The 16,635-nt window shown below is 37.2% G+C and overlaps 2 protein-coding genes across 4 annotated transcripts in view; both read right to left on the bottom strand.

The window, feature by feature from the left end:
- Positions 1-11,776, bottom strand: part of FNIP1 (folliculin interacting protein 1) — a 143,453-nt gene extending 131,677 nt beyond the window's left edge. For all 3 annotated transcript variants that reach the window (XM_044664680.1, XM_044664681.1, XM_044664682.1), the window contains exon 1: positions 11,513-11,776. In XM_044664680.1, coding sequence (XP_044520615.1) covers positions 11,513-11,763 — 251 coding nt within the window. In that variant the 5' untranslated portion in view covers positions 11,764-11,776. The remainder of the gene's footprint in view (positions 1-11,512) is intronic.
- Positions 11,777-11,827: 51 nt separating this feature from the next.
- The window catches only part of MEIKIN (meiotic kinetochore factor), a 177,685-nt gene continuing 172,877 nt past the window's right edge, over positions 11,828-16,635 (bottom strand). Inside the window, exon 16 of the mRNA XM_044659920.1 lies at positions 11,828-12,378. Coding sequence (XP_044515855.1) covers positions 11,828-12,378 — 551 coding nt within the window. The remainder of the gene's footprint in view (positions 12,379-16,635) is intronic.

Below are 16,635 nucleotides of genomic sequence, written 5' to 3'. Positions count from 1 at the left end.
CAGTGATTTAGGGTCGGGGTTACAAGGCAATGAAACAATCAGGAAAGACACTAATTTAGGTAATTAATTACTTTAGCAAAGTTGAAAGTGATTCAACAGCATTTCTATATAATAACAAAATCCAGGAGGCACTAATAGAAAAAAAAATCCCATACTCAAAATAAGTGGACAACATATAAAATATTTAGGAACTAATCTACTAATGCACACTTAATATTTGTATAGATTCAATTACAAAAGGCTCGTTAAAAGAAATAAAAAACAACTTCAAAAACTTGCAAATATTCTATGTTTATGGCTGGGCAAAGTAATTCCAAAGCTAATTTACAGATTTAGTACTTGGTAATTAATTTTAAAATTTACAATTCATTTATATAATTATGAATTATGCATGCTGACCTTTTGGGTACTCTCTGGAAAAGTCTACTGGCAATGGGAAATGGGGCTGCAACACTTTAAGGCAAAAAGATAAGCATTGAAAGGAGTATAGAAGCAGAGAGGCACAAGGATGGTGAAAGGAGGCAGGTAATAATGAGGAAGAAGATGGAGGAGAGTGACAGGGAATATTATTACCATTATAACCAGGGTTAGAATTAAGAAGCACTAGGCAGCATGGACCCTATAGAGATGGAAATGTTCATGGGACAGATGTTTGAGGTCTCATTTTTATAGGGTTTTTTGGGGAAACAAGTCATTTAACTTAGGGTTAGGCTATTATCATATCCAAATCATCTCAGAGTTGTCAGTAAACCTAAAAGTTAAGATATCTACCTCATTTCAAAATTATCTGTCTTACCTTGGTTATAGGATCAAAAAACTGACATCAGAGTCTAGGTATCTTCCCCTGATTCCACACATAAACCAGGATGATTTTTAGTTAATTTATAATACAATTTATAAATTATAATCTTTTGTTCTTTGGGTCAGTTTGTATATGACTTCTAGGTTTCCCTTTCTAATCTTATTTCCTCCTATTGGCCCTTTTATACTGGCTACTTATAAATTCAATATACTGACTAAAATGTAGGACCAGTTATGTAGTACAGTTATACTAATCAAACTTCCAAACGGGCATTTTACAGAACTGGACAAATAATAACGAAAAATGTTTGAAGTCACAAAAGATACAGAACAGGAATCCTTAATATTTTTTATGCCATGAAATCCAACCTCTTGCCAGAATTATTTGTTGCCTACATCCATAATAGAAGGAAATGTTCAATTTCAGATAAGCCTTTAGTGAAAATAAAGAAATAATTTAGTTCCTATTCAAGTTTACAGATACCCTGCCCCCAATCTATCCACTAACCCCAAAGGTACATGGCCTCCATGTTAAGAACTTATGATCTAAAACAGTGATGGTGAACCTATGATAAAAGGTGACATGCAGAGTGCTCTCTGTGGGCAGGCGGCTGCTCCTTCCTGCCCAGTTCATTACTAGAAAGGCAGAGGGACTCAGGGGGAGCTGCTCCCGTCCCCCTCTCCACCATGCCTGATGACATTTTTTCACAGACCCCCAACCCTCAGACCAGAATCCCAGTGAAAGTATAGAGGAGGTATAGTGGGCAGCTTACACATGGCAGAACTGGAGAGGAGGGGAGCACTTGGGCCACTCTCCTCCCCCTCTCTACACTAGCTGAGGACATTCCTCATTTTATCAACCACTCTGCCCAGGAGCCCAATAGGAGCTCTTTCTCCCTCCCCTGTGTGGGGTAAGGTGGAGGGGCACAGCAGGCCATCTTTAAAAGGTTTGCTATCACTGATCTAGAATATCAAGAGAAAGGGTAGTAATGAAGGGGACAATAGAACTTTCAGACCTCAAAAAATATCATTAAGATGCAATTTTCAAATCCATTTGATGCTGGTTAAAATAAGGAAATCAGTTTAGAAGAATAATAAATGAACTCACAATGTTCAATAACATAGGAAACAAAATTTAATCTAGAAAAGAACTTTCTATTTGAGAAGAATTGCTTAGAAAACTAGAAAGTAGCAGGCATAAATAAGGTATAGACCAGAATTTTACACCATATACTAAAATAGATAAAAATGAATATATGGCCTGAATATTAAAAATTATACCATAAAAAATTTAGAAGATCATATACCTTTCACAGCTAAAGATAGGGAGTGAATTCTTAATCAAACAAGGAAAAAAGATAAAATAGATAATTTTGATTATATAAAAGTAAAAATATTTTATGTAAACAACATTAATATATCTAGTATAAGAAAGGAAGCAGTTGATAGTGGAAAGAACTTGATACTCAGATAAGGGTTTGATATCCAAGATGTGGAGAATAAATGAAAAAAAATACGTACAAGCAAAAACCATTTCCCAATAAAGTCAAAGAATAGGAAAAAAGAGCTCTCAAAAGAACATGTAAACTATTAGAAATCATGTGAAAAAAAAGCTGTAAATAAAAAATACAAAGAACAATGCAAATCAAAACAATCCTGAAGTTTTACTCCAGATTTACCAAAGGGACAAAGGACAGGAATAGTCAATGTTGGAAGGGTTAGAAGCAAGTAATAGAAGCAAGTAATGTCCATGAACCTGTGAATTCATACACCAATGCTAGAAAGCAATTTCAAATAATTCAAGTAAAGTGACTGAAATGTCTATACCCTTTGATCCAGAGATTACACAGGCAAGTCTGTATCTCAAGGAGGAAATTGAGGAAAAAACAGGCTCCATACACACCAAAATATTTAGACCAGTGCTTTCTTTTCAACAAAGAATTGGAAACCTAAATTTACCTCAGCAACTGACCACTTAGGTAAGAAAAGTATTCACTGCAAAATAGTGGGAATTCTGCTAAACTTCTGCCATTAACTTCCTATAGATTTGACATTCTGTGCTAAATAAGTGGCAAATAAGCCAAACAGTCTACATAAAACAAGTTCCTTCCCTGTCACACCAAGCTTGACATCAAAAAAGACATAATGAGAAAGAACACACTTCTAACCTTTCTTTGCAGAGGTAGGAGACTATGGATGTGGAACACTATATATAAACATTAGACTTGATGTGTTTGGATAGTTTTGCTGTTTGCTTTCTTTCTTTAAAAAAAAAATGTAAGGGATAGGTTTTTGGGAAAGGAATAGAAAGGCATGTAATGGGGAAATAAAGGTAATGTTTAACAGAAAAGATACAAAAATAGTAATTAAAAACATCTCAAATTAAATTTTTAAAATTCACTATGGCCAAGGTGAATTTATAGCAAGGTCACAAGAATCATTTGAAAAACAATAACCATAATTAATCATCTTAAAAACTTGTATTATAATATCAACAGATACCTAAAAAGGCTTTGACAAAATACATCAATTATTTATAATAAAAACCTTTAAAAAATAGACCTGTAAGAACTTAAAAAAAAAAACACCTAAAATAAAAAAACTACCATTATTTCAGTGGAGAAATATTAAAATCATTTCCTACAAATATATGGAAATAAAATAAGGCCAAATCAACAAATGTTCATTTATTAGGTAGCATATATATTAATATACACAAAATATACACAATACTAACAAGGTAATTGGGGGTGGGGGGGCGGCATTAGTAGCTGAGTTGAATTTCAAAGGAAATAAGGAGGGGCAGCTGGGTAGCTCAGTGGATTGAGAGCCAGGCCTAGAGACGGGAGGTCCTAGGTTCAAACCCGGCCTCAGCCACTTCCCAGCTGTGTGACCCTGGGCAAGTCACTTGACCCCCATTGCCTACCCTTACCAATCTTCCACCTATAAAGTCAATACACAGAAGTTAAGGGTTTAAAATAAAAAAAAAAATACAAAGGAAATAAGGAATTCTCAGAGGTTCAGGTGAAGAGGAAGTATAGTCTAGGCATGGGGGACAGCTAGTGCATAGGCAAAGAGAAAAAAATTCATGTTTAAGTAACATCAAAAACAAGAAGATAGACCATAGAGTACATGAGGAATGACCCTTCTCTCCATTATTACCAACATGATTCTAAAAATATTTGCAATCATATTAAAGAGAAAGAAATGAAAGCATACAAGAAGACAACAAACAGATAACATAACAATTTACTTAGAAAACCTCAGAAAATCAGGGAAATGATGATTAGTTGCTTCTACAAAATCAAAAGATACAAAATAATTTCATATAAATTATTAACATTCTAAATGGTAATAGCCAAAACCCCTTAAAAATAGTAAAAATCCTATTCAAAGTAATTCTAATATCTACAAAATATCTAAAGTAAGCCAACCTACCAAGGAAAATCAGCATATTTAAGAATAATAACAAAATATTCTTTACATAAAGGAAAAGACTCTGTCCAACAAAAATTCAAATGGACATAGAACAGGTTTTACCTGTACTTTATACTATATACCAAAGTAAAACAGATTCGAAATTAAATATAAATATAAAAACATAAATTTTTTACGAGAGAAAAGATACCTTTTGCAACTTTGATGAAGGGCAGAATTATTAGCCAAACAAGAGAGGTAAACATAAAAGAAAAAACTGAATAATTTTGATGAGGATTTTGCATTTTAAAAAATGAACACAGCTAGGATAAGAAGGGGAATTGTTTACTTTAAATATAGGCTTACTTTATCTTTGATAAAAGTTTGACTACAAATATATATAGATTAACACAAATTTATAAAACCAAAAACACTTCTCCAAGTCAATGGATATGAAGTTTTTTTAAAATGTAACTATCAATATATGAAAATTTGCTTTAAATACTTAATAAAGAGAGATTATAACTAGAAAATGTGGACTCATTATGTAGCAAGAGCAAGGGAATAACTGATGTGTTTTATTGGAATCCATATAAGATTAGTGAAAGGTTCCCAAAGGCTAAGTAATAGACATCCTGTGGAAAATTTGTAGGCTATGGATAAGTGTCACAAAGGCTGAATTACAATTTTTACTTTTGGAAGGAATTTCCCAGATGAGACAAAAGATCACAGGATCAGAGTTTAGAACACTGGTTCACTGAAGAAAACACCTCCATTAAAATTCTACAAGAGGGGGCAGCTGGGTAGCTCAGTGGAGAGCCAGGCCTAGAGACAGGAGGTCCTAGGTTCAAATCCAGCCTCAGACACTTCCCAGCTGTGTGACCCTGGTCAAGTCACTTGACCCCCACTGCCTACCCTGACCAATCTTCCACCAAGGAACTAATACACAGAAGTTAAGGGTTAAAAAAAAAAAAATTCTACAAGAGAGAAACTAGGATGGTAAACTCTCCTGATTTCTTACCTAGACTGATCAAAGGAACTGGGGGTATAAGGCTAGAGAAAACTCAGAGCTGGAGATAATAGTTGTCTCCAAGTATCTGAAGGGCTGTTACATAGAGGTGGGATTAGATCGAAGCAGACCATTCTGCACTCTATTTTCTTCATTTTTTAAATGTATTCTTCCACAACAAGATGAATATGGAAATATGCTTGTATAATAGTACCTGTATAACCAATATCAAATTGCTTATTGTCTCAGGGAGGGGGAGAATGAAGGAGACAATGTGGTACTCAAACTTAGAAAATGAACACCAAAAACTGTATTTACATGTAATTTGGAAAAACATTACTAAAAGAAAAAAAATTCTCCTAGAATAACTCATGGTATATGAATATAGTTCTGGGTTCTTGAAATTCCTACTAGGTAACAAAAGTCTTCTATGCAGATTCTATCAACCTTACAGAATGAATTTGAGTAAAAGCCTGACAATGAATTACTTTCCAAAGGATTGCTGATCTAAATCTGGAGAATTGTTACCAGAGAGCTGGCCAACAAGTGATTAATTTTTTTAGTCACGACGACTTATTTGTTTGATAAGCAAAAAAAGCCCTATGATTTGTATCACTGAGGAAGGGAAGTACTATCCCCCCAAATTAGTCACATCTAAGTTTCAATAAGTTGTAAGATACATTTTGTCAAAGATATAAATTTTGTTAAAGATATAAAGGAAAACCTCGATTAACTAGATCCCAAGAGAAGTTTCAGTAAACATAATTTGTTTCTTACATACTCCATAAAGGAACAAATCACTAAACAATATTAAAAGTTGGCATATTACTAGAAATCTCTTGTACCTTCTAATCATTATGAAATAACTTATGTCAACAATGATAACTTTTGGTCATTGAAAGATCATCTAAGATGCAGTAAGCTAAGTAATAGTTTTAATTTCTTTACAATAAGGATGGAAATGACAAAGGTTTTATAGTTTGTACTGAGTAAAGCAAAAAGCAGATTAATTAGAATCTGTCAGCCAAACATTCCATGAAATAGGCATGCTTCATATTGATATATATTATATGTTATATCTATGATATATACAGGCAGGGAGGGGTGTGAGGAAGTTACTTCATTTTGATTCATGTGAACTGATGTTAAATTTTCAGTATGTTCATTTACACCTCTAAAATCAGCAAAATCTATAAATCAAGGCTTCATTTGTTTTTTTGAATGTCTAGACTTTAGATAAGTGAGGAAGAGAATTTAATATAGTAGATTAAACCTAAAAGTGTGACATATATTTACAGAAAATCATTGTTAAAACTTTTGTCAGCACAACATACACACAAAACTAATAAAACTTAAAACTGCACAAAGACTTTTGGAATATTCTTTATATCAACCAGAAGTTAAGTTCTTTTCTCAAGATCATTTCTATTTAGCATAAAGTATTTAAGAAATTCAATAATTCTCATCTGGAAGCAAATAATTATATTATGTCTGAAAGAAATTAGTTTTAATCAAACAAAAAAAAGTTCTTCCTTGTAATCACAACATTTACTAGCTATGAATAAACTTAATCAAATCATAGGGAAAATATTTCTTATTAAAATATAATTCACTGTTCTTACTAGATACTATTATTTAATACCTGACCAATTTTAGGCAATGGAAGAACATATCCCATTTTTTCTTACAAGGAGATTCAGTGCTTCTCTCTTACTATAAAGTAGATAACCTACAATGTTTTCTTTATTTCTTGATACTAGTAGTAATGGTGAATGTATCCTAGACTGTGCGTGTTCAATAAATATTTGAGTCAATAAATGACTTCTAAAGTCAATATTTTTTCATCAACAATGTGCCATTTTTTAAAACCTATTAATTGTTGAAGCAGTTAAATTTTTTTTCTTTAAAGTCAGTTATTCAAGACAAACAGCCTCTTTTAATAAATGGAAGATCTAAAATATTTTAAAATGCAAAGAGATTTGTGTATATTTAATGAATTGTTAAATGCTGACAGATATAAATATAATTGATATTAATATTCAATTTTGCTAAAACTTGGCATAATTTTCCTCTTTTTCTTTCCAGAAAAAAACCTTTAAATGGAAGACTAACTTTTAAATTATTTTTATGCTCCTTGGTATGTACATTCCAGATGCAGTATATTCAAATCTTCCTACTTCTGGAAATTAACTTAGCAGTTTCCAGAAGTTAAGAAATATAAGCTAGAAATCACCTTATCCCTTTTCCAAATTCTTAAAAAAAAGTACTTAATATTTCTTCTAAAAATTATCTTCAGAGGGCAGCTCTGTGGATTGAGAGCTAGGCTTAGAGTCGGGAGATCCTAGGTTCAAATCTGGTCTCAGACACTTCCTAGCTGTGTTACTCTGGGCAAGTTATTTAACTTCCATTGCCTAGCCCTGACTGCTCTTCTGCCTTAGAACCAATACACAGTACTGCTTCTTAGACAGAAAGTGTTAAAAAAAAAAAACCCAACCCTAAAAATTATCTTCAACTCTCTATGACATTAAATTCATTATAGGGGCAGATATATTTACCTAAAGCAAGGAAGTAAGTTTAAGTTTCAGGAAGTCACCATTTGAATGCCAATGTTGCCTATATTCCTATCTTTAAAAGCTACTTGATAGTTCTCCAATTCTAATTCAGATTTCTAGTCCCTTTATTGATTTCATGAAAATATACACACATAATCCCAAGCATACATAAGCCTCCACATCTCTCCACAAAGGCCTTTTTGTGGTGCTACAAGTATTTATGGTAAAACTGGCAAGTTGGGATGAAGAGCTGGCCTTATGTGCATAAAACTAAATAGAGGTAGATCTACACGGTTTAATTTGAGCTTCTCAAAGTCCTCTTTAACCTCAAATTATCTTCCCTACTGCCTTGGTCACCACATCATTTGAATTTCCTGCATTTCTCCTATCTATTAAGGCATCTTAAATCAAATCTATTACCTGGGAAAGGCTAACATTCATTCAATCATTTAGCAGTATTAAGAACTTACTATATACAAAAGTACTATGGTAGGCCCTAAAGGAGGTATCAAGGAGTTTCTTTATTCAGTAGACCATCAAAGATTTTTTGGCTGAAATATGACATATTAAATGTCTGGATAAAAAATATTTTTTCACTCACTTATTTAACAAATATTTATTGAGTACCTATCTACATGTAAGATTTTGTTCATAATGAAAACTTGTATAAGCTCTGGTCCTTGACCTCTAATATGGGTAATAAAGAAATGCAACCCAAAGTAGCTGTTTGCCTTTATGAAAATCAAGCAAATAGTAATAAAAAGTATCCCTGAAGGAGTCAAGTTCCACATAAGTGGCCCAGAAGGTGCCTGTCCATAGTATGATCACCAGGCAAGGACACAAATTTTGGATTGGGGAATGAAAGATACATTACCTTAACTGAGAGAGGCATGATCTTTACTCAATAAGATCATTATCAGTTGGGGAAAGGAAGAAAATTCAGAAAAAACTTTATGTTTTAAAGGGTAGATAGTATCACAAATCGGGGAAGAGGAGTACAAAAGCACAAGTATTCCAGGTGTATTAAACAGAGCAAAACCAGAGAGGAGTGTGATGAGACAAAAATGAGGTAAGAAGAGAACGAAAAGACAAAAGAAACATACTAGAGAAAGATTTCTGAGAACAAAGGATAGCCAAAGAATGGGATTGTGGAGAAGAAAATCAGTCACATGGTTAGGACAGTCTCTAAGGGAGGCCAAATAATCAATGAGCATTAATTAGGTACCTACTATTTGCTAGGGATTATACTAAGAAAGAAAGATACAAAGACCCAAATGAAACTGGTTCCACTATTAAGTCGTTTACAATAAAAAGAGAAACATATAAATACACATAAAATAAATAGAAAGTAATTTTGAGGGGGAGAAGGCACCAGCAGCTAGGGAGATAAGGAAAGACTTCATGCAAAAGGTAGAGCTTAAGCTAGATTTTGAAGGAAATTAAAAATTCTAAGAGGCAGAGGTCAGTCAATAGCCAACAAGTATTTATTAGGCACTTAAGATGTACCAGAGGTGAGGAAGTATTACATTATAAGTATAGAAGACAGTGTCTTATTCACTGGAACGGAGCTTAGATCTACTGTACTAAGGCTTTCATTGGTGGAACTGTGATTCTGGTAGGTAACTGAGGCTGTCTTGTCTTGTGGTTACATTAAGCTGATCAAGTTTTTTTTCTCCTTGAGGTGCACCAAAGTTCACTTTTTATACAAGGTCCAACATGTTTGGCAAATGGGTTGGTAATGGAGAGATTTTCCTTAGATTTCTAAGTGAGGACACAATCATTTAGATAAAAAAGAAATCCCTTGAAATATATCTGGGGCCCTGTCACAGATAAGTCTGGAAAGAGTTTCAGAACTCCAAAAAATATGTCATACAAGACAATAATTGGAATGCAATAAATCATTTTAGCAAGTGTAATCAAGGAAGGCATTGTGGAGGAGGTCCCTCTTTTTGCAAGGTTCTTTTTTCAAATTTTTACAATATGTCTTGCCTTACCTCTACCTAGTAACCTCAGTCAACTACCCTGGAAGAGTTCAGGGGAAAAAACTGAGCTTGAGATAGAAAAAACAGTGGCTATAATTGTGTGCTGCAACTTAACATATGAGCCTTTAATTTTGATGAAGCAAGTGCTTTAAAAAAATTTCAATATAAGAAGATTCAGATTACACAGAAAAATGTACTCTTGGAGGAAAATAGGAGAAAAATTTCTTAGCAGCCATAAATAATTTCTGAACCTAACATCATTATTCAATTAAAATCAACAGACTTTTATTAGCTGTTGCTCTGTACTAAGCAAGTGTTTTCCAGGTTTATATGTGACTTTTTAGCATCTATGTATCTTGCCTAGAAAACGAAAATAGGTTTGTGACAGTTGTCTGATTTTAACATGCCACCAATTCCACACCCAATTAATTTTTTAGCCTGCTTACTTTTCAACTGTGTCAATAAATGTTGCAAATGTAAAGGTTTTTGTTTTTAAATACTTTGTGTTCTATTTTATTTTATTTATTTTTATTTTTTTATTTTGAATGTTTTCCCATAGTTACATGTTCTTTGTGTTCTATTTTAAAGGGAGGGCACTACAGAAACTTTTAAAGGTCAGTGTGAATATGACAGGAGATTTGATGGCAAATGTAAAAATATTGATGACAGAAAATGTGTATGTTTTTGCTGCATACATAAATGTTAGCTATTATTGTGAAACCTAATAGCAATAAAATTGTCTTTTATTTTTTGTTCAGAAGCATTTCATTTCCAATGTTTGTTTTCTTTCCCCCTTCCTACACTGGTGCTGGCCATCCTAATCCAAAGTTAAAAAAACCAACTATTTGACAAGTCTATGTCAACTAGCTTTGCAGAACTTTATCAGTGAGCTCTACATCAAAAGTTCTTTTTATTAACAGTATTGTGTTTGGAATACTTGATTCAATTCTGTTGTGGTTATATCATGACAGATTCAGTAGTAACCTTAGACTGCTATTGGCAGCTTACGCATTTTACATTTCTCCTTCTATAATGTTAAGGTCGCTCAGTCAAATAACCTTGCAATTTCGATTACTAAAAAAGCCAAGATAAAAGTGTCCAGACTTCTCCACTCTCCCCACTTCCTCTATGACCCTTCTCTCTTTAATTCTATTGAAATCTGCCCAAAATATTCAACAGTATCCCAAGTAGGAGACACACCAATTAGCAAGCAAGGAAGGGGGACGGAGAAGAGAGCTTCCTTCACCAAGAGAAAAGGGGTATCGATGTAAACAGGCAAGTTCAACGGGAACAGAGCTTGTTGGTAAAAGTAACTGCAAGACTCCTTCTGCTTCGGCAATCACTTAACTTTTCTGCAAACAGGAAGGTGATGAAAATACCAGCTGCCCCGGTACCTCAGTCATAGAAGGCACCTCGTAGAGGGGGTGGGGGACCTAAACAAATGATCAGTGACTGGGCAGTGGGGGTGGGGCCAGAAGGTTGACCCATGGGCAAAGCATCCTCCCTCCAGGTCACCCACCCCGTGAAAGCCAGAAGTTGAAGGGAGGGAGGACCCCATAGTCTGGCGCCCCGAAGGGACAAAGAGACCGACCCGGCCGCCCAAGTTCCGGCTCTGGGAAGAAGACAGCGGCGGGCCAGAGGCGGGACAGTCACGGGTGTCCAACTTTGCGCTCCCCATGCGAGGGAAAGGGGAGGACACGCAGGGTGGGGGGGCAGGCGAGGCTGCATGCAGCCGGGGACGCCGCCCTTACCTGCAGACGCAGTCGGGGTCCCGGGCGTCCCGGCCGGGGGAGCCCAGCCCGCTCCTTTTGTTGAAGAGCTTCTGGAAGAGGGTCGGGGGCATCTTGGCCCGGTCAGGTCCAGCCGCGCCAGGCCCAGGGCTGCGGGGCCGAGGGGGACTGGCCCTTTCCGAAGGGCTAGGCAAGTGGCAAGTAGAGTATGAGGATGGGGGCTGCCGGGACCTGGGCCCCTTCGGGGAGCAGCGAGAGCAGCCGAGGAGCATCTAGTTCCGCCCAGCGGCCGCCGCCCCCATTGGTGTCACAGTCATATGACAGAAATTAGTCACTTCAAACTGCCACAGGAGGCGGAGGGGAGAGGGGCGGGGCAAGTCCGCCTGCCACGAGCCTCCATTGGCTGGCAGGACCCCTCACATGGCAGCCAAGGGGGCGGCCGGGCACGCGCGATAGGGGGAAGGGCGGCCCGGGGCCGCGCGTGAGGTTGGGGCGGGGCGCGCTGGGCAGTCTGCAGGGATCCTTCAGGCTCAGTCTCGTGAGCCTGCGTGCTCTGCGCAGCCGCAAGGGGGTGGGGAAGGGGCGAAGGGTAGAGGGGAGGAAAACATGTGGGAACTGGGGGTTGCTGCTGATGGCTTCTGGCGAGTAGAGGCCGGTAGTTGGAGTGGAGAGAGAAAGGGCAAGAGGGAGGGGAAACAGGGTTGTGTGGGGCAGCCCTCCCACAGAATTCTCCACACCCCCGCTTCCTTTACACACGTATACATACTCACACCCACTTCCTTCTGTTAACTTCTTGCCGGAAAAAGGCAACCCCCCAAACAAGCGAACCCCAAACTTAGGCAAAAAGCAGTTCGGGATCCTTGCGCTCCCCACCCCTCCGCCCCAGCCTCACACAACCCGCATTTATTTAAGCCCTCATGTGCGGAAAAAGTCTGGACATATAACCTTTACCCTTATGAAGCTCGCACACATTCTGCATTCACGTGCAGGGACCTCAGGTCATGTGCCTAATTAACCGCATTAGGGGCAAAGCAAGACGAGATTTAGGGGAAAGGTCATGGGGGTTGGCCCACGATTGGGGAGAAAGGGAGAAACTAAATGGAAGTGGCAGCTTTTCATCAGGAGGGTTTTCAAGGATGTAACAAGTAAAAGGCAAAGCTGGGTAGAAAGAGGCATTCCAGGCATTCTAGAGAACCAGGTCCAATGTTTTCTAGAGGATAGGGTAACCTAGTTTGCCTGGATTGTAGAGAATATGGAAGGCAGGAATAGGAAATAAAACTGGTTATAGAATCTTGGATACCAAATAGTATTTGAATATTGCTGGGTAGATAGTAGGAGTTGAAGATTTTTAGGCAGGGAAGTGATATCAGATCCAGGAAGGGTTAATGTCAGATACAGAAAGGATATAGAATATATGTAGAAGGCTACATACACATACATATAATATGTATATATGAGTATGTATAATATGTGGAGAGAGAGAATATGTATGTAAAAATGTGTATACACATATACAGAAAGGATAGGTTAGAGGGGTAGATGATTGGAGACAGAAGAGCAAGTTAGGCTACTACAGTAATCTCAGGCGGGGTTAATAAGGGCTTTTTACTAGGCTGCATTGTATAGAACACTGGATCTGAAATCAGAAAGACCCAAGTTCACATATAGCTTCAGATACTAGCTATGTGACTACAGACAAGTCTCTTTGCTTCATTTTCCTCATCTGTAAAATGAGGATAATAATAGCACTTAACTAGCAACAACCAGGCTTTTTTGTAAGGATCAACTGAGATAATATTTGTAAAACACTTGGCACATAGAAATGTTAGCTATTATTATTTTTTTATTAAAGAAATGGATGGAAATGTCATAGATTAAACTGATAGAACTTGGCAACCAAGGTCCTATTATGTAGAAGATCACGTGCTGAGAGTTGTAGAGTGTCACAGATGAAGAATACCAGGAAATCTGAAACCTATCATCATGTCCACAGGAGTCCTTCAAACACCCAGACCAAGTGGTGTGATTATGCCCAGACAGTGCTCTAAAACCATCATCTCCAGCTACATTTCATTATTATGCACTTATACTATTATATTTGTTTCACAGTGATTTGGAAATAGTCACAGCTTCCCAAAGGAAGGCACTTTATCTTAGTTATTTCTGTATCCTCAAAGCACCCTATTGATGACCTGTACATCTATCAGTACTGACATATGGATATATGATGGGTACTCCTTCCACCAATGCATATGGGCAACCCTATTCATGCTTTCTCATCTTGTCCATGTCCTCTAGATCCTTTAGTAAGCTTTTTGAATTGAATTGACCTGAATATCAAAAAAGAGAACTAGTAATCATACTTGCTTATTAAATTAGGCTCCAAAGTTCCGCAAGCCATTATTGACTGGAAGAAGTCTAAGAACCACAGAAACTATAAACTTACAGAACAAGAAGGTGGTTTATGGATGAACAACTTAGGCACCAGAAGAGGATTATAACAACCTAAATCAACAAGGAAGCCTGGGAATGTGTGACAATTCATATCTGAGTGTAGGAAAGACCTAAGATTTCATGACCACAGAAAACTCCTGGAATGTGAACGTAAAAACTCCTTTAACGAAGGCAAATCACAGTTCCTTCAGATAAGACATAGGTAGTTGTTTGTACCATATAAAGGTTAATCGACTTGCCCAGGGCCACACAGTACCAGAGGCAGCATTTGAATCTAGGTCTACATGGCTCCAAGACTAGTATTTTTTATGATAAGTAGGTAAACAGATAGACAGAGAACGTATTCTTATTGTGTGTCAGGCACACAATGCTAAGTGCTGAAGGATACAAATACAGGCAAACAAGCCCCTAAATGCCCAGTGTCTTCCTCCCTGCCAATTCCAACCACTCCAAGTGTACTATAGAAGTTTATATATACTTGGAGAAGGCAACATATAAAGGGGTATTGGAAAGCATGAGAGTGGAAATATAATGTCTTACAAAGACTAGAGGGAAGTGGCAGTGAGGCCCAGAACAAGGCAAGATAAGACCAAAGTTCTTTTATCACAGTCCAGGGACCCAGGGGCAAAGTCCAAGGTTGTGGTGGCTAAAGAACAGGTGGTATGGTGTAGAGCCTGAAGAAAAGTGGCATTTGGTCTCTTACTCTACTGAAATTCAAGTCACCACAAGTTTATGAACTCCAATTATGTGAAGATTGCCTTCATGTAGTTTACCATTTAATAACTATTAAAGCTGCACAAACTTTATATGTAGGTTTTACACACACACACATATACAATTTACATATGTTATATGAACTATTACATGCACAAAAGATACAAAGAAAATGTTAAGTGATTTTCTAGAACCCATGTCTCCAGACTCCTAAGATATATTTTTTATTTTATTCTCCACAATTGCTAGGACAGTTCAGGACAATATTTTTTTAGTCCTGAATTGACCACAACCTGCAACCACTGTTTTTTTTTTTTAGTTCCAGTGAAATGATTCTGCCTTTTAAATGAAGTCTCCATTCCTACGTCCTAGCCCCACTATAATATCTTCCTCCCTGCTTTCCCCCAAACACTTTAAATCCTGTTGAGTAAAAGTAGTAAGCCATAGGGCAAAAAAATTCCATATCTATGATAAAAAATCTTAGGCAACAAAAGTTGACATTTATGTTATCAACATGAAAGGGTAATATCTTCCAAGATTAAAAATAAACTGGATTGGGTAAATTATATAATGTAATATATAAATAATATATGTGGGTATGTGTGAATAAACCTTTTCATTACTTAAAATGCTCTTCCAACTATCTCCACTTATTAGTCTCCTTTAAGACAGCTCAAATCTAACCTTCTGTAAGAGACCTTTTATAGTTTCCTCCAAGTGCTGCCCTTCTGACATTACCCCCTATTACACTATATTTCTTTTGCATATACATTGTAGGTTGCCTGTTATCTTCCTCACTAGAATGTGTGGTCCTTGAAGTCAAGGACCCTGTTTTTGCCTTTCTTTGTATCCTTATCTTCTTAGCCCTGTGCCTGTCACATAGTAAGCAGTTTAATAAATGTTTATTGCTGTTCATGATGATGTTGGGGAGTGGGGTGAGGAAGAGACAATTTCAAATGAGGAAACAAAGACTACTTTTCAACAATAGTCATTTCAATAAAAACTGATGGGAGCAGAGGGAGAACTTCCAGGTCCCATGACCTAAAAGATAGAGGAACAGACATTTTCTCCAATCCGCATAACCTCTCAAACCTCTCCAAAGTAAGAAGTTTCTGCAAAAGATAAAGCAATTGCAGCTGTCTCCATGTTTGAGACACCAGAACCCTCTGGGTATAAGAGCTGGGTCAGAGAAGGCTAATCCCTGTAATCCCTAATGCATTTACTCAGCACCCCTTCTTTACCAGCCCCTACATCCTAGCAGGGCAGCATAACCAGACACACAGGCTTGATTTCTGGGATCTGCTCAGCAGTTCTACAGCTGCTACAGTTTCTGCCTGCTAAACTCAAGGATCCCCCAACTCTACCATTCTAAGGCAACAACCCCCCTGGGGCTGGAGGAGACCAAGGTGCACAAAAACTGGAAGCTTGCTCAACCTGACATGTGAGTATGGCTGTACGTTATATATTGTGGCAGTAACAGTGCTCAACAAAGAGAACTAAGAGACAGAGGGAACAGGAGTAGGGTGAGTGAGTGAGAGTGTGTGTGTGTGTGTGTGGAAAGGGGACTAGAATAAAGCTGAGGCCAGTTCTGTCTCTGAACAAGTCACTAGGAGACAGACTGAGGCTATTGAAAAGTAAATTCCTTAGCTATGAGAGAAAGCAGGGACAACATTGAGGTTGATCCCTGAAAGGATCCACCAACAACATGGTCATGAATCAATTGCTCATGAGCACTAGGAAAATATAAAGCAAAACTGAAATTATGAATGGCTTCAGATGAAAGACAATACAAATAAAGCGACAGAGTAAAAGGGAAGATAGTTTCCAGATAACCTAAATGAGTCCAAATATCCTAAAATGCAAGATAAAGGAAAATAAATCAACACTGGATAAGACAGAAGACCATGTGGATTCCCAAGAGAGCACCAACAAAACAAGATACCAATCACAATGCTTCAAGAAAAAAAGAAAAAATA

Source organism: Gracilinanus agilis, chromosome 2 (genome assembly GCF_016433145.1).
Source record: "Gracilinanus agilis isolate LMUSP501 chromosome 2, AgileGrace, whole genome shotgun sequence".
Taxonomy (NCBI): Eukaryota; Metazoa; Chordata; class Mammalia; order Didelphimorphia; family Didelphidae; genus Gracilinanus; species Gracilinanus agilis.
Note: the sequence above shows the minus strand (reverse complement) of the source record. Positions and strands in the feature narration are given on the sequence as shown.